The 25,459-nt window shown below is 39.9% G+C and overlaps 2 protein-coding genes across 2 annotated transcripts; one reads left to right on the forward strand and one right to left on the reverse strand.

The window, feature by feature from the left end:
- Positions 1-2,099: 2,099 nt before the first annotated feature.
- Positions 2,100-3,329, reverse strand: LOC122672421 (arogenate dehydratase/prephenate dehydratase 2, chloroplastic-like). Its single transcript, XM_043869900.1, has one exon. The coding sequence runs from the start codon at positions 3,327-3,329 to the stop codon at positions 2,100-2,102; it is 1,230 nt and encodes a 409-aa protein (XP_043725835.1).
- Positions 3,330-20,697: 17,368 nt separating this feature from the next.
- LOC122670658 (ammonium transporter 2-like) lies at positions 20,698-22,372 on the forward strand. The gene is made up of 3 exons (XM_043867615.1): positions 20,698-21,349; positions 21,431-21,820; positions 21,915-22,372. Exons 1-3 carry the CDS (start codon positions 20,729-20,731, stop codon positions 22,356-22,358), a joined length of 1,455 nt encoding a protein of 484 aa, XP_043723550.1. The 5' UTR covers positions 20,698-20,728; the 3' UTR covers positions 22,359-22,372.
- The last annotated feature ends 3,087 nt before the right edge of the window (positions 22,373-25,459 follow it).

A 25,459-nucleotide genomic window follows, 5' to 3' on the forward strand; every position in this document is an offset into this window, starting at 1 on the left:
CCCACAACAACGGAACTACAACCCTAATTTATATAGCTATAACTATAAAGGAGCACCCACCCCCAATTTGAGTAGCAGTCACTACCAAGGAGCATCAACCCGTCTATCAAGCACCCACTCGATATCCTCAACGTTCATAATAAATATCCTAACGGGTCGATCTCAATTTAAAGTTCAAACCAGGCTAGGTAATTCATCAGACATATAGTCTACCCACTTGGAATCCGGATCAGCTACCCACATGGGGACGAGTGGGGGTAGATCTGACCCCTCCGTATAGGGCTTGGGTCCCACACCCTAGAGGCAGGTCCCACACCCCCATGGAGGGTTCAGATCTGCTACCCACATGCCCCACCCATTCCCATGTGGGTAGCAGATCTAAACTGCCCACTTGTGCATATATGTGGAAAAAGCGACCAAAGTAGGTAACCTCATCCAATGTTGTCTTCCCCCTTGTATGACTCACATTCACCGATGCTTCTTCACTGCCAAAACTTCAAGCAAATCGTCACTTGGAGATTCTTCAAGGTTCACACAAACCCTAGATTTGTTCTTCCTCTTCTCCTTCTCTTCTCTTTCTTTAGCCTTCTTCAAACCCTTAAATGTCTTCTTGAATGCCCTTCGTCAACTCTTCACTTGAATGCTTGAAAGCAACAATGGAACATTGATGATTAAGAATTGGGAAGCAATTTTCTATCCGGGAGTGTGGCCTACACTCCCATGTGTCTATCTCTCTCCTCCTTAAAACAAGGGGGCAGAGGTGTCTTTTCATATGGGGAGGAGAGAGATAGACTCATGGGAATGCTGGCGTAGGCCACACTTCCGGACAGAGATCTTTTTCCCTTAAGATTTATATGGTTCTTCCTCTTTGGATATTCCTTCCCTCTCAAAATACTTCCTTGTTTCTCAAATATCCTCTCCTTAGCCTTTCTCATGAAACCATAGGCTATTTATAAGATTCCCAAGCAAACCAGCCCTAAAAATCCTGCAGTCACTGTTTTGGCACCACAACCAGTTGGACTGGTTCCTCAATCGACCGGACCGATATGTGGTCTTGGCCTTGGCCACCATGACCAGTTGGATTAATGTTCTCAGGTCCCTTTAGTCTAGTTAAACCGGTCGGACCAGTACTCAAACTGGTTGGCTTCAATGTTCTTGGGTCCCTTTTGTCTAATTGCTTCAACATTTTGCCACCTTCGACCATATCTCACTCCAACGGCCATATCTCTCTCATCTAATCTCCGGTTGATGATATTTACCTATTTAAAGATGAATTGAAAGACTACATCTTCCCTGTTTTCACCTTCAACTCAAGATGAATGAACAGGTTCCAAAATCAAGCTTGAATCTGATGTACGTGCAGATATTGCTTCCTGCAACTCACGGACCATGTCAAATGTTATTGCCATAACTTTCAATTCTGATCTCCAATAGATATGATTCTTGTTGCCACTGAAAGATGACTTGATCTCATTGATTCTAGACTGCTACATCACCAATTGCACATCCCCAAAGCTACTGCCCACTTCACTGTACACTCATCACAACTCCTCTTGCTCTGCTTACTGAATCAATGTGTTGACAACAAGGACATCATCACATACTGGTGTGGCCAACATATTTATGCATCGACCTTCGAAACAATTTTACATTTTGGGTTATATCAGGTATATGAGGGTAGAATGATAATTATGCACATAATGTTTTTGTACAAAATTTTAATGGTTATTTATGAATTATTTGAGTAATATTAAAACTAGTTGTGGTGAATTATTTGGGATGTTTATGCATTTAAGGTAATTTTCTGTTCATCTAGGGTTTCATTTAATCATAGGAGCATTTTTCTTTAGGATTTGTGAAGTTTAATATTTCATGGCAACCACATAAAAAGCATAATATGAAGAGGAAGACTGTATTATAATTGGAAGATGAGGGCTAATAGGACATTTTACAGTGTCAAATAATGGTGGTGTAAAAATGTACATGATATAGTGCATTTAATTGGGTCCCACCAGGCTCGGAAGAATCTTTACACTGGGGCCCACGATCACTTTACACTGACATGTGGCATAATGATTACAGTTGACATATTACACACTTTAGTGGCCACACGTATAACAACCAAGAACGCGGAGGAAACCCGATATCTCTTCCAACCCGTTCAGAGCAGCTCTAATGCCCGGTTCCGATACGCTACCATCTAAGTCCAATATGAAAACGTAATCAAAATAACGGAACTTTTCTGTCCCCTTTTCAACAACTCTGACCGGAGCAGACCGGTTCGGCCGGTTCTCCACCCGAGTCACCGTGACATTTCGGCTCTCGAAAATCCAAAGAGCACGGAAAAGATCTGAGACTCCGTTTTCTAAGGAAAACGCAACGGTGGTTTTGGATTTACCGGCGAGAGACGAGGGAGGAGGACGAAGACGTGACGAGGGTTCCGACCCTAACCGTAACCCCAACTGCAAGAATCGATTGAAGTTACAGTTTCCATCTTGAAGATTCTGATCCATGATCTTCAGTCCAAATTCTTTAGCAGCGATTCTGCTACCAATCACGGCGGTATCGGAGATCCGATTCTCCGACACGAATCTCGCAGCGTCGGCCGCGTTGGAGACCTCCTCCACCTCCAGATCTAATGACTCCAATCTGGTTTTACAGTGGTTCAACGCCTGCGGATGGCTTACGATCCGTTTCAGATCGGATCCTGAGGTACCAGGAACGGCCAAAAGACAGTGATTTACAGGGAGGACTAATTCTCCGACGATGTCTACATCGCCATGACGGATTAAGAGATCTAAATTCCGATCGATCGTTCCATCGATGGAATTCTCGACGGGTATGATAGCACGATCGGCGGCTTTATGCTCGAGAGCCTCGAAGGCGTCTTCCATGTGGTCACAGGGGAAGGCATCGCAGACTTGAGAGAAAGCTTTGATGGCCGCTTCTTGACAGTATGAGCCTCGAACGCCTTGGTAGGCGACGCGAACAGGCCTCCCCGAGAATCCTGCATCCGTAGAGGGAGAGAAAGGTCCAGCGAGCTGCGGACGAAGAGGATCTCCAGCTTGTTTGAACAAACGTTCGAGATCGGCGATTAATGTCTCATGGCCAAAAGCAGAGGCGATCTTCTCTGGAGTTTGCAGAACAGAGGAGGATTTAGGAGATGTGTCCCTAACGCCTTTCCGTTGCTGATTAAAGCTGGATTTAATCACAGCAACTCCTCTGCCGCCTCTATGAGATGGCCCAATCGAAGAACAGCTGCTATTGTCGCTTTTGACGAATTCATAGCCGGATCTTAGACCGATTGGAAGAGGAATTCTCAACGCCATCGTAAAGAAAGTAAAAGAACAAAGTTCACCGTCCACCCTTCCTGTCGCTGAGGAAGGGTGGGGGAGACGGATCTATCTAGTGATAGAGAGAGAGAGAGATTGTGTTATTGAAGTAGAATGGAAAGAATCCAGTGATATCGAAGAAATTTGAGAGAGAATTGAAGATCAGATACTGAGAGATTTGCTTGCTTGCTTGCTTGGTAGCAAAATGGTAATGGTGAGGTTGGTAAGAGGTAAGGCGCAGAGATCTTTGTGGGATCCCTGGCTGAAGATGACGGAGGGAGAGAAGGAGGTATTTATAGTAGAGGTTTGGGGATTTGGGTTTATTTGGAGGATGAAAATGTGTGGAAATTGTGAGAGAGGGTAGGTGGCAAGGTGCGTGGTGGAAGGTGGTAGGTGAGATGGAGACTATGGGAGGGTGGTGGAGTCAAGAGAGCCTCAGAGGGAGGGAGAGGGAGAGAGGCTGCGTGAATGTATCACGCATTTGACTCCAAGCTTTCTTTTGCTCACCTGCCCCCATAGTTACACGGATGGATGGATGGATGGATGGATACGTGGAACGCAAAAATTGTTTAGGTCATTCGAAGCTTCACCAAATGGTTTTTTGTTTAATAAATTATGCAAAATAATATATTTTTATTTTATTAAAAAAAAGACTGCTATGATATTATTTAACTCTTCAGGGAACTTTTCACCGGGTAAAAGGAAATACAAATAAGAAAAGAGGGGGAAGAAGTAAGCCACCTGATACATGTGAGAGAAACAACGAGGTAGGGAACTTCAAGGTTAAGTCTACGAGGGACAAAAAAGTGAAAAGAGGCCGAAGTAAGATGTTGAGCAAGAGTACATCATCAGCCAAACTGCGGGTGCCCATTCGACTATGGGTAAGGGGTGTCAATTTGGCCCAGCCAACCCTAGCCCACCCTGAGCCCAGACAGGGACAATGCTGAGCTTCTAAGCTCGTAGGGTGGGTTTGGGTTGAGATTTTTAAGCCCAAGGAAGGGTTGGGCTGGGCCTGGGTTTAGGTATTGGGTTGAGCCCAACCTGACCCGACCTAACCCAACTCTAGTTAATATGTATATAAATAAATTATAAATATATCATATACATCACTCACTCCACCTCATATTCTTTGTTTTTAATCATCGACATACATTACTCAACACCTTCTTTGTTTTTTAATCACTGACGTACACCACCCATTGAGTAGGCTCTTGTCGTCGAATGATCTCCCATAGTGTCAAACAGTATCCATCAAATGTCGAACCCATTACGTCCGCCTATCAATAAACATCGAGTTTTGTTCAACATATATATAGGCACGATTCGACAATGAAAAGCATTTCTTTCGATGTGCTTTAACTGTCGAAGTTCATCCTTGATTGTCGAACTAAGCCTGTTCGGCGTCAAATTCTAAGTATCCTAAAAATGTCGACTCTTCATTTTTGGGGGTTTATCGAGTTATTATGTATTTGTAGACACTGCATTTTGACACATTGGAGGGACCTTATGGTGATGATGAGCAGGCCTACCAGACTCTTGTGGGTTGTGGCGATTGTGTGGCAAAAGTGACCATTTTACCCTTTGCATAATTTCAACACTCAATTCTTCCCGAATAAATCCAAAACTCCTCATATACAAAATTTCATCCAAATCCAATGTCTATTGTGAAAATGACTGTTTTGATTTTGGTATACGAACCTTCTTGATTTGAGCATAAACTCTTAGCAGTCTTATTTAACTATATCTTAGTCTATGCTAAATTTCATTCAAATCTGACAATGTTAGGTTTTCAAATAATGCAAAATGACCATTTACCCTTGTGTTATTTCAATATTCAAACCTTCCTGATTTGAGCCAAAACTCCTAAGATGAACTTATTTAGTTAATCGAAGCATGTGAATAAAATATCATTCTAATCCGATGGCGTTTGATTTTTACTTAATACAAAATGAACGTTTTCCCCTAGTGTTTTTTAGTACCTACACCTTTCTGATTTGGGCTAAAAATCTTTGAATAATGTTATTTGACAATTTTAAGATCATGCGTAAAATGTCGTTCAAATCCGATACAGTTTGGACCTTGATCAATGTAAAAAATCTTTTTACTAGTCCAACGCATTTGTCAGGCATTTTTTGCCACATCCCTAGGAAAATTTGGATCTAATAACCATATAGATGGAAAGTACTCGAAGAGAGCTTCGCCTCGATATAATGTGTGTCAAATTTGGCCTTACGGTTTAAAGATTATTAAAATTTTAATTTATGCCCTTCAAAATAAAAACATAATAATAATAATAATAATAAAATCAGCCAATCGTTTGGCCTTGGGCTAGCCACATGCACAGGCGCATGGTTGGCCTTGCGTGTCGCGAGTCATGGCAATTCCCACATATGCGGGCCATGGGCCAGGACATGTTCTGCACACGCGGATGGCCCGGGCCTACAGCCACGGATTTGGTGCCAGACCCTACCCCCTACGCCCATGCCCGAGCCCAAGTCAGGTTTTAGGCTTGAAAAGTTGGCTCTCCACCCTTATTTAACCCCGGATTTTAATCCTCTCCAATTCCCCAAATAGAGCTCAACCCCTCTTTCAGTGTAATCCCTTCCTACAACCCTAGAAAATTTTGCAAGAACCCCTTGACAACCATATTCTGCCCTTGGAGTATCATCATGAAAATCATATTTCGGTGGCCCCGAGTCCCCGACAATAGAATCCAGCGAACCAAACACACATTTGTACACAAAGTGATAGGATAGTTGATCGTTGGAGAGGGATTGCTTGGTAATTTATTTGGAGAGAGAGAGACTTGAGAGAAAATAGGAGATGTTATAAGAAGAAGGGGGTGACTACTTGAGAAAAAGTTTAGATGGGAGTTAAATGGGGAAAATAGGAAAGAAAGACTTGTCGTTTGAGAGTGAGACTTGAGAAAAAATAGGTGACGATTCCAAAAAATGATAATTAATTTTATTTCATACAATCCAAAGAACGTTGGAGACATCGTACTTGATTTCGTTTACCTAAAAAAAACAGTACTTGATTTCATTATTAAACTATATATTTTATTTCATAGCCTAAAAAACATTTAAAAATTAAGGTAGTTTTATTGTGATAGAGTCATTTTAATTTTTTTAATTTTCAGTTTGTTATGTCTAACAAATATAAATTACTATAAAAAAAAATTAAGGAGCGAAGGAGAGAGAGAGAGAGATGGTGAAGAATGGTAATTAAAAATTAAGAAGCGAGGGAGAGAGAGAGAGAGAGAGACTGTCACACCCCCATCCCGATGTAAGATATTTTGTCACATAGGGGGTGACTGGGACAACACACGTCATCCCAATACCTACCATGATCACAGATACAGTGTCCCGAGCCACAGTCCACCCTATCATCAATCGTGATAACAGCAAGGAACATACCCAAATGGAATAAATCGTTCCAATCACAGAGTTAGCGGAAGCGAAATTTAATTTAAAACATGTGAAATTATAGAGCATCGATTCTCTAATGATAACACATAGTATAATTTCCATAAATTTAACCATTCAATCTCTCCTTATAATTAAACATATAGTTTATACATGATTGTGGATGAATACAAAAATTAAATAATAATTAATCGCCACTAGGGCACTATTCTTAGGTGTATATCTACATCCAAGTCACAACCACCGAGTCCACTTGATTTGCATCCAACGGTACTGGTCAAGAGGTTACCTGCATATCAACTAAAAAGGGGTTGCGCAACGGGATTAGCTACACTAGCTAGTGAGGGAGCAAAGGGGAATACACATACATACACATAAATAATTTCAAGTAGAATGATGCATGCTAATGTTAGATTCATTTTCCACCTAACACACAGATTCTATCGGTCAAGTGTGTGCTGCTGTGATAACTCGGGAGACACTGAGGGTCACTTAACTTATCGCCCCAGGAAAACCTCAATTATCACACGGGAGCCTACGCTGGTAGAAACCATCCAGTCACCCAGTGGCAAACCCCAATAGCCATCACCACCCCTGACCTGGCCTCTCCCACCTCCACAGGCAATAGGTGCTCAAACTATCCAACACATAAACCCCTTTTGACAAGGGTCGTAGCATAAGGGAACAAGCATCCTAGCCACAGATATACTACATGCAAGTCCTATCGTCCCGAGAGGTATTCCAGGTGCATCAACGTCCCATTCCATCTAGTATCCGAGTACCAGCACGGCACAACACATACAGATCAGGATGGCATATAGCAATTTTCATAATTAAATAAATTAGGGTTCTGATATCGGCACACCCGGCACAGTAGCCCGACACAATGGTGAGAATAATATCACATTCATAACAGTTCACATTAAGGTAAGTAATGCAATGCGCACAATGCTTAAATTTATATAATAGCATGCTTAAGATTGCCATATATATATATATATTCAAACCCAACAAAGTCACCCAGAACTTACTCACCGAACTCGGGTGTCACCCAACGTGGTTGACAAGAATCTCACCAGTGCACCAGCTATCCATCGAGTTTGGTAGCCTAAAAACACAAAGGCAAGCATTAAAAGATGTATAAAGGGGTCCCATGATAGGCCCCCAAGGTTAAAATCAAGTTTCAACCAAGACAGCACGAGCGGACTCACAGATGGAAGCAGTAGGGTGAGTCCGTCCCTGACTCCGTTCAGGCCAAAAGGTAAAAAGTCAAGGAGCGGATCCACAGACGAGACATCTTACTTGGATCCGTTCGTTCATCCACTCGGTTCCTGAGACACACCGGAGAGAGAGCGGACCCACGGGTGGTTGCGCCATCTTCATCCGCCCCTGCATCCGTTCGATCCATGAGACATACCCGAGAGTAAACTGACCCACGGACGGATGCAACAGATTGAATCCGTTCTTTCATCCATTCAGGTCAAATCACAGGGATTACACTGGGTGGACTGACGGACGGTACCACGATTAGTGGATCTGGTCGTGCGTCCATTCGAAATCCTTTTCGAGATTTCAAAGGGCTTCTCCTCCAGCTTAAAGCTTGGAGTACCCCTTGCACTCAAGGTCATGGAGAGGGTGTTTAGGTCTCCTTAGGGTCACTAGAACCTAGGCTTACTCCATGGATTCAAGATCACATAAGGGTTTGGTCTCAATTTGGTCCAAGGGTAGGGTTTCTTAGCTTAGAACCAAGGGTTCAGCTACAATGCCTGCAATGCAGCACATCTAGGTCTTTATTAGGGTTAGGTCATCACCATTAGAGCTCTCAATAAGGGCCAAACATCACCTTGAGTCCCAAATGGAACCCTAGGTTAGCCCAAGCTCAAGGAATCTACCAAAAAGGGGTATGAAAGGAGAAGTACCAAGTTTCAGGTCTTACCTTGGTGAGAGGAGCTCCAATTCCAGCCCTAGCTAGCCTTGAAGACCACCTTCTTTTCCTTCTTCCCTTCCTTTCCATCTCTTCTTCTTCTCTTCTTCTTCTCCCCTTGTTCGGACAGCAAGAGGAGGAGATGTGTGGTAGCTAGCCATCTTGGCATTGCTTCCATCTTCTTCCCTTTCCCTCCTTTTCCTCTCCTACTTCTACTTCTTCTTCTTCCCTCCTTCTTCTCCTTCTTTCCTTGTCTCTTCTCCTCCATGGTTTGCTTGGGAGGGGGAGAGATAAGGGAATAGGAGTTTAGGATTGTCTTTTAAGGGTTAGAAGGGCCTTAGGTCATGTTTGGTTAGGTGCTCTTAGAACATAGTTAACACCTTAGGCCTTAAATGGGTTTTAGTTTGGGTCTTAGGTCTAGTTTGGTCCATGTCTTAAACCATTAGGTCCATTTAGTTAGTTAGGGTATGTTTGGGGTACACCCTAAGTCCATAGGACCTATTTGTCCTCTAAGATCCATTTGGTCTAAGTTAGGGTATAAAACCCATTATTTATTTTAAGTTAATTCTTGTGGGCCCACTTTCATGACCGAATTAATCAATTAATGGTAAGAGTGAGGGTCCATATGGTCCGAGGGTCTAATTATGGTGTCCGGGACACGAGGATGTGGGTCCCACAAAAAAATAAACCAAGAGGGCAGGTAACAGCACAGGCGGATCCTCGAGCGGATTCAGTTCGAGTGAGTCCGTTTGTGACTCCGATGCTGCTGTCAGGGCCCAAACTTCAAGGGAAGTTGTGGGGCTTTGGCCCGTACTTCCAGGACTTCGAGAGAACACTTATACTAAAATATTAAGTTCAAGGTCATTACTGTTGACCATTGCCACCATGGCATTACCCTTTGGTAAGGTCTAATTTACCCTGGAGTATTTGGGTATATTTCAGGTGCGGGTGTAACAGAGACGGTGAAGAATGGTAATTATTTTGGAGAGAGAGTATTGGTAGTTGGAGAGAGTGACTTGAGAGAAAATAGGAGAGGATGTAGGAAGAAGGGATGTGTCTGTTTGAAGAGGGTATTTTTGTCATCAGAAAAAGTATGTGAAAAAAAATTGTGTTTGGATTTTTAAAAGTAGTGATGGTATATTTATTTATTATTTTCCTATATACTTGTGTTAAAATAGTTTTTTCACTTTAAAAGGTTTTAAGAAGTAACTCCTAGTGTTTTTAGTCCTTGTAAATTAGGGGAGCATAGTGCACTTGGTTTTTTGATATATTCTGAAATTTTCAGGCTCAAAATATAATTTTTTAGGAAACTTTTGCCCCTAGGGGTATTTGGTAATTTTGGCTCTTAAAGCCTACAAAATGTGAAATAAATTATGGTTTTTGTGTTCAGATGAAAAATAAGGTATTTACTAAAAAATTCTTTTAAAAATCTGAATATTTTTACCATTTTGCCCGTCAAAGGGTATTTTGGTCTTTTAATGTTTAAAATTAGAAAAAAAAGGTTAAGAAAATTTTGAAAAATATATATTATGTGTATTTTTATATTTTATAATACTCCTGTTCATATCTATCTTGCATGTTTATGTAAATATTTTTATGTTTTTGCCCCTTAGGGGCAATTTTAACCATTTACATTATGTGGTTTTTTTTATTTAATGTATACCTTTTATTTATATTCAGGGTGCATTTACTTAATGTTATTTATCATGGCATGTTTAGAATGTAAAATCAAAATTTTCTGATAGGTATGATGCATTAAATTAGGTAGGATCAAATTTCATATTTTAATGAAATTTAAATGCATTTGTCTTTTTATATTTACATGTTTACTTAATTAGGCATTATGTTGATAATTATTAGGAAATTATAGAAAATTACTTGATTATGTCTTAAAATTTAGTAAAAATGCATAAATACTCCCCGTAATATCCCCTTCATGTTAGGTTGCATGGCCCCTATAGTTGATGACAGTCAAGGTGCCTTTTTACCCCTTAAGAATATTTTTGTAATTTTATTATTCTACCTCTAAAAAAGTATATAAAAATCCCAACAGATCACAATAATTATATTGAGTGATATAATCATTTTTAAGAAGTTATTGAATAATTTCAATGTGTCTGCATGTCCATTCAAGGTGATTTTGTATGAATAGTACTTGTTGCCCCTTAAGGGTATTTTGGTCATTTTTTTGATTGAAAAAATGTTATACATATTAGTACCTTAGGATGTTTAAAATCATGCAAGAATGTTTCACATATCTTTTAATGAAAAAGTCAAATTTAGTCAAACCATTTTGCCACTTAGGGGTATTTTGGTCACTTGACCACTTTTTGGCATTGCGTATCATGAAACCTGTTTTCATTTATGTGTAATTATGTATTAGGGGTAAATTTAGGCCTCCAAACCATTTCCCATGCATTTAGGTTTTAGGAGTCTTTTTTACCATCTTTGCCCACTAAGGACAATTTTGTATTTTTCACCATTTTAGGTATTTTAGGCATTAAATGGGGGGGGGGGGGGGGTTCATTTGTGCATGCATATCATTGATTAAAAAAAATGTTAGTATGTATTTAAACATATTTGAATTCATACTTGAATATTTCAACTCATCTACATGCATATTCGCAATTTTAGGCACAAGGGGCATTTTGATAATTTCACACCTGATTTTTGCCTGTCATTGTAAGTTTTTTTTAGGTCTTTTTCATAGTTTTAATATCTTTAAATCATCTCTTAATTAGATTTTTTCATTCAAATGTTGTTTATGTATTTATCTCGTATTTTGGCCCCCCTAAGAGCAATTTCATCATTTTACACATTTCAATGTTTAATTTTGCAATAAGTTAGATGTTATCATATTTTTCGTTGTGTTAAACATAACTTAGATGTCTTGACGTCGATCTAGGGTTTGCTCTGGTGGTTCGCCACCGCCTTGGGAGAACTGAGTCAGGAGCTTGATCGGTGGTTCAAGTCTCCTTAGCAACACCAAGTCCACATTTACTTGCTTTCCAAGAAGTGGAGCCCATGTGGTACTATATTGATCCCTTGTGGGTCTTCTCTTGCCTCCTTGTGGGGCCCTGATGGCCAATAGGCCCTTGACCAAAAAAAAAAAAACTTAGATGTCTTGATTAATATGTTAAGTCAAACTAAAGACTTTGGCCTTAAAATTATTAATTAGGGTAACATGCATTAACTAGGTTAACTAGGGTTCATAATGTATTTAAATACACAACCTAGGGTTAGTAACTAGGATTAAGATGTTCAATTTAATTAGCCTAATTTTTTGGTAAAATTTAATTAGCCTAATTAGGTTCATAAATATTAACTAAGTTAAGTTAAATCTTACAAGTTAGATTAATCAGATACATAGTATGTATAAACAAAAGTATACAATAAGAGTACGGTATAGAAAAACCGGTTTCGATCAGGCGTTCTGGAGTTGCTTAACACCTTCCCCAAACATGATTTGACACTTAACTAATGATCTAGGCAGACCATAGTCACGCTATGGTTAGCACTCTAAGATCGCACTAATCGAATTGTTTGTCTATTGGTATATTAAAGTGATGTACCAATACCACCGTCTCCTAAAGAAGTATAGAGAATCTATTCTCATAAATTAAACTATTAAATGAGACTTCTTATTCTTGAAATATTTTGGATTGATGTGATCAAATCAATTTCAATTTTTTTGATAAAAAAAATCTATTTGTTGACTATTGTATAGGATGCACAAGTACCTATAAATCTCCCAGGACTTGGATAAAACTCATTCTTAACAAACTTTTTAAGGCTTATAGCGAGACTTGGACTGACATATTTTTTGTGTCCATGTGTCCGTCCTAGAAAATTCCTATCAAGTCTTTTTTAGATTTATATGAAGACTTGGACTGAAATCTTTTGTGTTCATGTATCCATCCTAGCAAATTCCTGGCGTCTCTCTAGAATGTCTTGTTGATCACTATTTTTTTTTGGGTCAAACGCAAATGGTTAACAAGCCTTTCAGGCCGTGGAGTGCAAATAAACACAAACGCACACACACCTACCCACTCGATGTGGGACTGAACCTCAAGCCATATCTTTTAAATTGCACTGTAGGGCAAATTACATAAAAGGAAGAATAGAGGATCAAGAATTACACTATATATCACATACTAAGGTTTTTTTTGGTAGAACACATACTAAGGTTTAAGAACTCGGAATCGGGTAGGGATTGGTCTCCATCTATTCCGAATCAAAATCATCTCAGAATTGGTCAAGAATCAGTCAGACTTGGTCGGAATTGGCTGGACTCAACTTGACTCGATCTAACTCGTTCGGGCTCAGTACGTGTACAAGCAGGTTTAATTAGAATCAGTCCTATCGATTTTTTGTTAATTTACTGATTTAGCCAATTCTGATCCTAGTTTATAAGCGCATTTAACCATGAATGGATACTTAATAAACAAATACGCATGGTCCAAGGAATGATTAATATTTTGAGGGTGGGTTTGGATCATTAGTTGAGTATCCAAAGAATTGTTACACATGTTTATTGTGATTTTTGTACATTTTGAAGTTTAATATATTCTAGAATAATATCTGGGAAAAAGAATGCTATCTGGACATGTATAGTACGCTGCCCCTACATCCAGATACAGGGTTGGACGAAATGACCACCGCAATGCTAGAAAATTCCACCTTTCCATGGGGCACGACAGTCATTTTGCCCACCCCTGTGTCTAGGTGCAAAGGCAGTGCACCACACGTGTCCAAGTAGAATTCCATAGCTCTAGAACTTTTGGCGTATTGGTCAAGTACCTAACAGAGAGATGTGAATTGTAGACAATAAAATTTCAATGGATGGTGGAGATTGTAAAAATATTCTCTTGGATTTTCCAATTACCATAAATATAGAGTAGTTAAATAAGATATTAACTTTGGATTTGCAGGAGCAGCAAAGGAAAGAGAACTCAGAGGACTCAAAAAGAGGAGCTTGAAGGGACACTTCTATTGGAAGGCAGAGAACTAATAATCTGGACGGATTCTGGAGAACTCAAGAATTGGTTGACAAATGAGAAGACCAACCCTTGCCCTTGGTAACTTTATCATATTCTTCTGGATATTAAAATTATCTACAGTTTCTTTCGGTCTGTAATAGTAATTGAGCAACCCAGATATTTAATCCTACCTGCTCATAACTTAGCAATGCACGCTAGAACCTCCCAAATAACATCAAATTGTATGATTTATAACCTTTCTATTATGTTTTAAACTAATAATTTCTTAGTTCATAAAAAAATAATAATAATAAGATATTAAGGGATTTTTACGAGAACCTCGGAATTTCTGCTCTCAATTTCAATTCCCTTCAATACGAATACACATAGATCAGGGTTTTACTAAGGTCGTTGAAACTTGACCATAGCTACTCATGATTCCAATGAAAATACACTAATAAATTCTGCAACAAATTCAAATGATAAGAGAAGAAAAATAAATTCTATTTGGGATGGATTTAGATCACCATGTGGTAAAATTTTCGATGATATTAAGCATCTTGTTTTCTATTTTGATGTTTGCAAATTTGCATGTATTTCAAGGGTTGCTATTGAAATGGCGGATACCCTAGCAAGGAGGGCTTAGTCCGTAGCGGGTAGGACTGTATAGCCTAATTCTTATCCTTGTTTCTCTATAACTCTGTTTGCGGGATACAGGAGTGTTACCCGTTTTAATCAATAGACTTTCTTTCTACCAAAAAAAAAAAAAAAATTTTGATGAAGGGAGGGTTAAGTTAGGATGCAATAAATGTTGACAAATCTAACAATAACACTAATGTTTACCAAAGATAAACAATAGCACTAATGGAATTGGGATAAAATTCTCTACAATTCTCTAATCTCTAAGTGCGATGCAGTGCAGGTCTGGAGACATGACACTTAGCACTTTCTAAATCCAACGGTTGTTAATTGATTGACTCATTTTTTTTATTTCTTTTGATCTAATCGTTGGATTTAGAAAATGCCTAGTGTCGTGGTTTCAGACCTAAATTGCACCGCACTTGGAGATTAGAGAATTGACAAGGAATTTTATCCAATGGAATTGGTATTGTTTGGCGAGACATCTTAATATTTATCCAAAATAATAAAGCAAAGATGTATTCCAAGTGATTATGAGTGCAAATGAAGGGAAATTGGCACTAAGAGAGAGAGAGAGAGAGAGAGAGATTGATCATGACGTAGTGCACGAAAAATCACCAGGGTTATTGTCAGACATAAGTTACCTTCAGTCATGGTTGAATATGATGAGTTTATGAAGTTGATATTCCACCTATTCATTCCCAAATTACTCACATATTAGCATAAATTCACAGTTAAATTAGATCATGAAATATTACAATTGTAGGGCAAGGGAATTAATGATTTACTTAAAAATCTTTAATGGAAAGTTATCATTGATAAGTGATTTGTAGACATCCATCGCTAATGATGGATATATTTCTTTGACTATTTGTGATGTCGGTAAGTATTGAATTTTGCATAATGGCGGCCACTTTCATAAACTAGTGTTTATATACATGATGATTTTAAAGTTCTTGTGTGAATAGAGTATTGAAAAGGGTATTGTTCTTAATTACTTTAAGGAAAATGGTTTTTACGGGAGAGCGTAGCGCCTGCACCCAGACACATGGGGGGTGCGAATTGACCGCCCCACCTCCAATGAAATGCAAAATGATACCCCCTGTTGATGCTTCATGTGTCCCCATTGGTTCCCACGTGTACACAAGGCTAGCTACACTCCCCGGCCCATAGGAAATTCTTCCTCTTACTTTAATTCTAGTGCAACATCTATGTTTTGAAGAATTCTTAAAAACAAATCTAAATTTCAAGAATGATCTTATGAGTGATGGTGGTATCTTTGATAATTGATGTTGTGTTCATATTCTAAATCTCTTTTGTACAAGATGGATTGAAGTGTAATAGATGAGTCTAGCACAGTTTATGTGAAAATTATCTCAAGAAAGAAAGGTAAAGTTCTTGAAATTTTTAAGCAATTCGGAATGTCAACTTGTTAGGATTTTTGTGTAAATATCTCTATAAGGTGAAACTCAACTTACCACATGCTTGAGCCTACCTTTGACATAGTAATAGATAAATTTAAAATTTCAAAAGTTTATTATTTTTCAGTTGCAACTGTCTATATTCCTAACTAATCTTTCTTATGTTCCACAAGAATTCAAGATTTGGTAGTATTAGGACTGCAATAGGATCGGGTTGGGTTGGGCTTTTTAAAACCCCATCCTAGCCCTGAGTTCCCTTAGTTGGGTCCAGACCCAGGCCAAACCTGACTCAGGGCCTGAAAATCCAACCGTGACCCGCCATCATGGTCGGGCCGGGCTGACCCTAACTCAGGGAGAGATGCATGGAATGGGGGAAGGGAGAGATGCATGGGCTGGATTGAGTTGGGCTGGGTTGGGAAGAAAATTATCAATTTTATATAAAATAACACTATTATAAAATATATTATCACTTATTATATAACAAAATATGTGTGACATTTAAAGTTTTTAATATATATAGTATATCAATTATATATTTTTTATAGTATAATTTAAAACAAGGCTGGGCTGGGCCGGGCTCAGCCTGAGGCCTCAACCCTGGCCTGACCCGACCCTGCCCTGACTTGGGGCAAAAAATTTGAAGCCCTGACCCGCCCTTAGGACCAAGTATCTCAGCCCAAGCCCTGATCGGGCTCAAGAAGGGTTCGAGCCAATAGGGCCAAACTTGCACCTGTAGGCAGTATTTTGTTGGTTTAGGAGAGAAGTCTCTGCTATATATGTACTGACTGACCATTATCATAATTTCAATGAGTTATCCTTTTGGAAGACCAATGGGTCATATCTAGATATGGCTTGGATGGCTCCAGATGTCTTGGTGAGCTTGCTTGTAGCGTTGGGTCATGTTATTGACAGGTATATATCGGAGAAACTACTACCTTTCAATGTTGAAGCATTGACTTGCCTTCAAGATTTGATGTTCAATGTAGACTTCAGAAGTAGTTTCTAATTCAATTATGGGACATTGTTTTTTGTTCGGGAGCACACGCAGGTACAGGCTGCAACCAGACACATGGGGCAAGGCGCCATAATTATTTCGACCATTCAAGGGGCGGGTTAGTCACTTATTGCACTCTCATGTGTCTAGGCGCATCCTACTCCCCAGTGCAGCGAACATTTTCTGTTCAAGTATTGGTCAGTTGCACTTGCCTATACTTTGTATATAATTGAGAGTGTTGATGATGCCGAGGATTTGGCCAATGTGCTAGGAGAGATGTTGTCATTCAATAAAAAAGGGAGTGGTGTTACTTCAGCAGTTGTTAGTTCTTTAGTTTATCCTAAATTCTAATGTAGTGAATGACCAGCGGATCAAAATTCAGATGCAGTTATTCTAATTCTCAAATCTGAATTTGATTCGTCTACAATTATATTGTACAGTAATTCAATTCTCTTGTTTAAACCTTATTTATTTATTTATTAATTTAGGATAAATTACACATCACCCCCTGGTTTTCAAATGAAACTCAGATCACCCCTTGGTTTTTGAAAAAACTCAAATCATCCTCTAGTTTAGATCCAATATGACAAATTAGTCCCTACTGTTAGTTTTATGCTGTTAAGTGATGATGTTAGCCAGTTAAATAAATTTAAATCCTTAAAAAACTAGATTGCCATGGTATGCACAAGTTGGGACTAGGGGTCAAAAAACTGCATAAACTAAGGTTTGTAAACCAAATTTCTTTAAGATGGATTCCATCCCTGAGAGCTTGTTTCCACCCCTGCAAGAATCCTATAAGCTCAGCCACCTGTTTGTCGGTTGAACCTAAAAATCCTGCAGATGTTAAAACACTGTGTCCATCTAACAAAATGCTATAAGCCCAACCAATTAGATCTGATGTCGGATAAAAAATGCTTGCGCAATAGAGAACAGGGAATAGTATCTCAGTGTTAGAGGCATGAGAAATAGCTGGATAGCATTGTGTATAGTGATCAACAGGTGGTGGAGCAACATCAGGTGAATGGATACGTAAGTCAGCCATCCACCAATAAACATTGGTTAAAACCAAGAGGGATTAGCCTCAGCTAACCCAAGATTTACTTTGTTTCTTACATCCCAAATAAAATAACAAGTTATTGCAAAAATAGAAAAAAACCAAACAGCAGAGGGTAATCCATGACTCTAGAGTTGAGGAGGCTAACACAAAGCTGTGCAAGAGAGGAGCTGCTAAGATGCTCTGCTCTCAGTCCGAGCGGTCCAGATGCCTAGATACGCTTAGTCCATTCACAAGATAGAAAAAGATGTCAGTGGGTTTTTTTCACAAACACCACAGAAAACACATGAAGGCTCGACCGGCATTCATTTCGAGATAGTAGCCTTGACAGGTAAACCTGCATTTAAGACATGCCAAAAAAACATTTTAAATTTCGGGTGAAGAAATTTTTTTTTAATCATTTTCGTTTCTTCTTTGCCCCATATAGATATTGAATACAACGAGCTATTTTTTTTGCCGCTGTACTTTTGAAAATGGATGTTTAAATGTCCCTCAAAAGTAAATCCAATTGCTGAATCAATTGATGCCTGTGAAAATTTCTAAAGGAAAGAAAAAAAGTATTTCGTAAAACATTGTTTCTTTCATTCATGCATTGAATCTTAGCAGCCTGTCGAGTAGAGAAATTCCCCGATTTAGTCAAGGAGCATCTCCGCTGATCTTCAGAAGCAGAGATGTATCTTTGAAATTTCATGAATGAAAGTAAGAGGGAAAACATCAGATAATGATTGATAATTCCAAGAGAGATATGTAGTGAAATCACTTACCATTTTGAAAGTTGTGCTCTAGATACCTTCAGGGATGCAATGGTGGGGGATAGTTGGGACCCATGGGTTGAACCAACAGAAAGTTTTTTCCCCATTGCCCACTTTTATCCAAGCCAAGGCTTTTAGGGTAGGTAGTAAGGAAGCTACGCTGTTCCATACCCAGGATCCCTTCTTTTTCAACACAGCTGGGTCAAAAATAGAGGTGTGGGAGTAATACTTGGCTTTCAGGACCTTTGCCCATAAAGAGGAGTCATCCGAGATTAACCTCCAACCAAATTTGAGAATTAGGGCTTTACTGTGGGTTGCAGATTTACGAATTCCTAAACCACCCTGGGGGGAAGGTTTATAGATATTGGTCCAATTACTGAGATGTGCCCTTTTTTTATTCCCAGACTCATTGTTCCAAAACCTGAGGTAGATGGAGTCCAAAGCCTGACAAATTTTTTGGGGGAAAAGAAAGCAGGACATTTGTTAAGAGGGGGTAGAAGCCAAAACAGACTGTATCAAGATTCTCCTTCCCGCATAGAAAAGACAGTTAGCTTTCCAACTAGACAGTTTACCCTGTACTCTTTTGATGATGAACTACAAGTCTTTTACTTTGGATCGGTTATGGAAAAGTTTTTTCCCCAAGTATAGAGAGTTAGGGCTCATTTCCTTTATTTGGAGCATAGAGCAGATATTTTTTTTTCTGTTCAAGACCAGTGTTTTTGCTGAAGTGGATTTCACTTTTTGAGAAGTTTATTTCTTGGCCAATTAGATCAGAAAACAATTCCAACACCGATTTAATAGACAAAATGTCGTCCTCAATGGCACGACAGAAAATAAAGGTGTCATCAGCAAACAGTAGGTGGGAAATTTCTGGTGTAATCCTAACAATCTTGATATCCCTAAAGGCACCAATCTCGCAGTAGGCATCCAACAGTCTAGAGAGGACCTCCAATCAGCTTCAAGTTATTATCAAGATATTCTTACCCAACAAAAAGTTAGGGATTTTTACAAATGCCCATTTACCCAAATACCCTCTATAACTTTTTCAATTGCAAACTCCCCTTACTTTCAAAACAATATAGCATTTTGGTCCTGTCCGTTAATTTTGGACATTAGACGTTAGTTTCAGGGAATCTAATGACCAAAATACCCTTTTAATAAAAACCTACCAAAATTAAATAATAAAATGACCAAATTGCCCTCATCTTCCCCAAATAGTTGAGGGTTTGGGGAAAAAATTTTCAATTCCAAACCCTAAACTATTTGGGGAAAATGATGGCAATTTGGTTATTTTTTTCTTTAATTTTGGTGGGTTTTTATCGGAAGGGCATTTTGATCATTAGATTCCCTGAAACTAACGCCTAACGTCCTAAATTAACGGACTGCACCAAAGTGCTACACTGATTTGAAAGTAAGAGAGAATTTGCAATTAGAAAAGTTGTCGGGAGACATTTAGACAAATGGGCATTTTCAGGAGGGCATTTGTAAAAAGCCCAAAAAGTTATTATCGAGATATAACAGGTCTACTATTAGTTTTAACTTTTTTTGGTAACAAATTAGTTTTAACTTTTAACCTGCTATTAGACCGAACCCATATATCTTAAAACTAGGGGTGTAAATGAATAGTTGAAATCCATTTTCGTATCTGTGTTCGTATCGTTAACACTATCTGTATCCATCTAAAAGCTAAACCGATATAGATACGGATAGGCTATAGCTATCCGAAAAGCTATATTTACATGTAAACGGATAAAATATCTGATCCGTATCCGTGTTTGTATCCGTTTAGCAATATTTGAATCCGTCCGAAAACTAATTAAATGCAGATGCGGATATAGTACTATCCGAGCCGAATCCGATTCGTTTCCATCCCTACTTCAAACCAATCGATAAGAAAGTGATTCCCATCTAACAGTGGCCCACAGAGACTTATCATGAGACACGTGACCAATATTTTCTCCAAAGTCTGCTTGCTATTCCCTTCCCAAATTGGCGTTTTTCTCATTTCCGTAGCCCGCTCACACGTCCTTACAAGTCGTACCACTCGAATTTTCTCAGGAATCTCCATCCGCTGACTTTCTTTCCACACACCTATCCCTATAAGAGCTAACCACTTATCAACCCACCCCTATTAACATAAATTGATCAACAAAGAAGAAGAAGAAAGCATAAAAGAGAAAATCTGATCATCGATCTATACGTAGATCCATGGCGACTGAGGCGTACCAGGAGCACCTCCCGTCCGTGCCTGGTTGGCTAAACAAAGGCGACAACGCATGGCAGATGACAGCAGCCACTCTTGTTGGCCTCCAAAGCATGCCAGGCTTAGTAATCCTCTATGGCAGCATCGTTAAGAAGAAATGGGCCGTCAACTCAGCTTTCATGGCTCTCTATGCCTTCGCAGCTGTCCTCATATGTTGGGTTCTCGTCTGCTACCGAATGGCCTTCGGTGACAAGATTCTCCCCTTCTGGGGCAAAGGTGGTCCTGCCCTCTCCCAGTCTTACCTCATCCGCCGTGCTGCCGTCCCTGCAACCGCCGATAATAACACGCCCATGACCGAACCCTTCTACCCAATGGCCACACTCGTCTACTTCCAATTCACCTTCGCTGCTATCACACTTGTATTGCTAGCTGGATCTGTTCTTGGTCGCATGAACATCAAGGCCTGGATGGCTTTTGTTCCTCTTTGGCTCATTTTCTCATACACCGTCGGTGCATTCAGTTTATGGGGTGGTGGCTTCCTCTATCACTGGGGTGTCATCGATTACTCCGGCGGTTACGTCATCCATCTCTCTTCCGGTATCGCTGGCTTCACTGCAGCCTACTGGGTAATTAATCAAATATCTCTAATCTACAATAATGGACACCTCTTCTAATCGAATTCTGAATCGATTTTTTTGTACTTGCAGGTGGGACCAAGGTTGAAGAGCGACAGGGAGAGATTTCCGCCCAACAACGTGCTGTTGATGCTTGCAGGTGCAGGGCTTTTGTGGATGGGTTGGTCAGGTTTTAACGGCGGAGCACCTTACGCCGCCAACATCGATGCTTCGATAGCTGTGCTAAACACCAACATATGCGCAGCCACGAGCCTTCTCATGTGGACATCACTCGATGTGATCTATTTCGGAAAACCATCGGTGATCGGAGCCGTTCAAGGTATGATGACAGGTCTCGTCTGCATAACTCCCGGCGCCGGAGTGGTTCAAGCATGGGCGGCGATAGTGATGGGTATACTTTCCGGCAGCATTCCATGGTTCACAATGATGATTCTACACAAGAAGTCCACCTTACTACAGAAGGTAAAAGGAAAGGAAAGCACTAAGCACTTCACTTTTTTTAATATTTTTAGTTTCTGGTGGTGGGACCTACAAGTACTCATTTGATGATGATCAGGTGGATGACACACTAGGGGTATTACACACACACGCTGTGGCTGGGCTATTAGGAGGTGTGTTGACGGGGTTGTTGGCAGAACCGGTACTGAGTAATCTCATTCTACCGGAAACCGGCTCGAGGGGTGCATTTTATGGGAAGCGAGGAGGAGTGCAGCTTCTGAAGCAACTGGTTGCGGCGGCATTTGTGATCGGGTGGAACATAGTGTCTACGACTGTGATACTGCTGGCTATACGGTTGGTTATACCGTTGAGGATGCCGGAAGAGCAGTTGGTGATAGGAGACGACGCGGTGCATGGAGAAGAAGCTTACGCTCTTTGGGGTGATGGAGAAAAGTATGATGCTACCAAACACGGCCACGTGTCCACATATAACATTCATGATGAATCTACACCGTCCCGTAATCTTAATGGGACCGCCAGGGGAGTAACCATTCAACTGTAATCGTCAATTCCCATCAGAAATCGATAACAATTTCTGAGTGGAGGTATTTACGTAAATTCAAATGATAATTTTCTAATATGTATTTTTTATTCATGACCATACACGTGTCCAATAGCGATAGGGGTTAAGCTCGATTAGTCTCTGTACCGTACATTCAGGAGGTCCCACCAATCTTCTTCGGTCAAACTTTCCATTTTTTTGATCGTTCTTTTCGCTTCTATTTCGTCTTGTTTTCCTCTTACTTTCTAAGCCTAATGAGAAAGACTTTGACTATTCTCGTGTTCGGGAATTCTTGCCATGTGGGCGAGTCATGGATGTGCTGTTGTATAAATTGTGAAGGATATTAGACGTTTATTTTGACTTTTCCACGCAAGCACACATCACATTTGTTTTGGAATTTTTATTCTCTACTGAGAACCCAACCGTCTACCTAATGAGAAAGACTTTGACTATTCTTGTGTTCAAGAATTCTTGCCAGGTGGGCGAGTCATGGATGTGCTACAAAATACAAAGGTGTATACATTGTGAAAGAAATTAGACGTTTATTTTGACTTTTCAATGCGGTCACATACAATAATTGTTTTGGATTTTTATTCTCTACCTCTCTCTCTCCAGTGCACCACATTTGAGAATCCAACCATCCACCCAAGACTGCACATATTAAAAATATGTGTTGTTTAGGAGCTCACAAGCACGGTTTTAGGAATTTGTATATGCCAATTCATATCTATATTGATAAATTGATATCTAACACCGATAAAAATTGGCCAATATAAATTGGGGTTCGGCGTTCTCTGTAGGGGGTGCATGGCCTGCATACATGTGGGGGCCAATGAAAACGCCAAAATTAGCATCATAAGGAATAAAATTTCCACCTTTCATTGGGGGTAAGGTGGTCATTTTGCCTCCACAATGTCTGATGTGGATACACTAACCTACTGAGCACTTTTTTCTCCATAATTTGGATATAATTTCTGTGAAAGAATATTTGATATGGTCAATATATATTGGTATTTGTATCTATATTAGAGACGACCAATACCATCATTGGTACCATAAATTAAAGAGAAAGTTACATCCCCTTTCCCTGTACTTTGACCTAATTACATGTTGTTTCCCTTGGTTTTCCCACCTTACATACCCCTCCCCTATATTTTAAAAGAAAATTACTATTACATCCCAAGTGCTGATGTGGTGTAGTAAATTTTTTTATAATTTCCAAACTAACCCTGGATCCTTGTGATAAGACACATTTACCTTTTTTATTTAATCCCCAAACTAAGCTGGGTTCATTTAAATAGACCCTTTTACCCTTCTTCTTCTTCTTCTTGCTCCTCCTCCTCCAACCCCTTCTCCTGCAAACTCCGACGAGAACAAAAATGGAGTTCCAACATCTCTTCCTCTCCGCTTCACTAAACCCTAACCGTAGGTAACCCTTTTACCCTCCTTCCTCCTCCTCCTACAACCCCTTTTCTTGCAACCTCCTAACCTAAAATCGTCGACGATCAGAAGGTACTCACTCTCTGCCCTCTGCAACTCCCCACCCCCACCACTTATCCTTGTCCCTACCTCACGGCCTCACCCCACCTCCTCTGTTGTTCATTTAATGCCAGAGCTGGCCAAAAAATAACCCATGAAAGAACCCATCCAAGACCCCTGTTGCACGCATGAAAGACTAAAACAGGGGGTTTCTTTTGTTTTTTAACAAATATCATCATTGACAAGAGAGGAGTTCTCGTCTTCTTCAAGGTCTGTTCAGTCCAACACCCGTAACGCATCTGAAACAGCTTTATTTTTTATTTTTAGTTCCCGAATTGTAGGTCACCATGGACCCGCAAGGTCAGGTGGGATGCGAGCATGGAGTTTCAGGGACGTGGATTGGCAAGTATGGGTTCAGGGAGAGGAGCTGTTTCGGTGAAGTGCGCTGCCGATACCCTTTGGGGTTTCAGGAATCAGCAGCGCAGTAATGGGGGTTTCAAGGAGATGTTTCAGGTAGGGTTTGAAGCTAGTAATGGGGTTTCAGAAATCGACAGTGCAATAATGGGGGTTTCAAGGAGGTGTTTCAGGTAGGGGTTTAAGCTAGTAATGAGTGTTTCAGGTAAGGGGTTTTTATAGATTGCTTTCTGTGGCATTTCGGTAACTTAGAATTTCTTCCCAGCTGGTCTTGAATCAAGACTCTTGATACAATTGGTCCAACTATGCACCTGTGAATTTCTGAAATGTATTTTTGTTCTTAAGAGAAATAGGCCAAAAAAAACAGGGTACACCCTGACTGAGATGCAGATTTCTTATTGCCAAAAGACCACAGCCCAGATGGGCCCCAAAACTGGATCAAAGTAGGTGTCCTTGGAGGGCAATAATCACACAAAGTATGAAGAAAAAACTGCTGGACAGATAATTAATAATTTCATAAATCAATCTAAAACCATGGGATGAGATTGATCTATAGAAGGTGTTTCCGGTTTTTGGTGCAAGCTCTCATGAAACCATCTTTTGGGATCCTTAAATATGAGCTTCCTTTTTGGTCATTAATTGGTTAATATCAAATTTGAGTTTCATTGGCAGGTGGTTATGGATATCGACATCCATGGTGGTGGTGGTGGTGGTGGTGGTGGTGCTGGCGGTGGAGGAGGAAGAGGAGGCGGCGGCAGTAATGGTGGTGGTGGTGGTGGTGCTGCTATTGCTGGCAGTAGAAGAGGAAAGAAAGAGGTGTTTTAGGTTGAAGATGATGAAAAGGGTAGAATTGAAAATGCAGTTTTAATTTGTTAGTAATGGATATATTGTCTTTTCAAACCATTAACTATCGATAACCTAACTCCGTCAACTATAACGGGTCAAAATGTAAGATAGAAAAACCAAGGGGAGAAATGTATAATTAAGGTAAAGTACAGGGGAGGGAAACATAGTTTTCCCTAAATTAAATCCATGCACAATAGTTTTATTTTATTTTATTTTTTTTGAGGAGGGAAAATGACTGGAGAAGAATTTCTCACACCACATCAAATCACAGTGTGATAAATGGTTTCTTTTAGTAGATAGTACACATGGTATAAGAGGGGAGAGAATGTCAACTTATGCCCGCAACTCATTATGTGAAAGAC

This window comes from Telopea speciosissima, chromosome 8, assembly GCF_018873765.1.
Source record: "Telopea speciosissima isolate NSW1024214 ecotype Mountain lineage chromosome 8, Tspe_v1, whole genome shotgun sequence".
Lineage (NCBI taxonomy): Eukaryota > Viridiplantae > Streptophyta > Magnoliopsida > Proteales > Proteaceae > Telopea > Telopea speciosissima.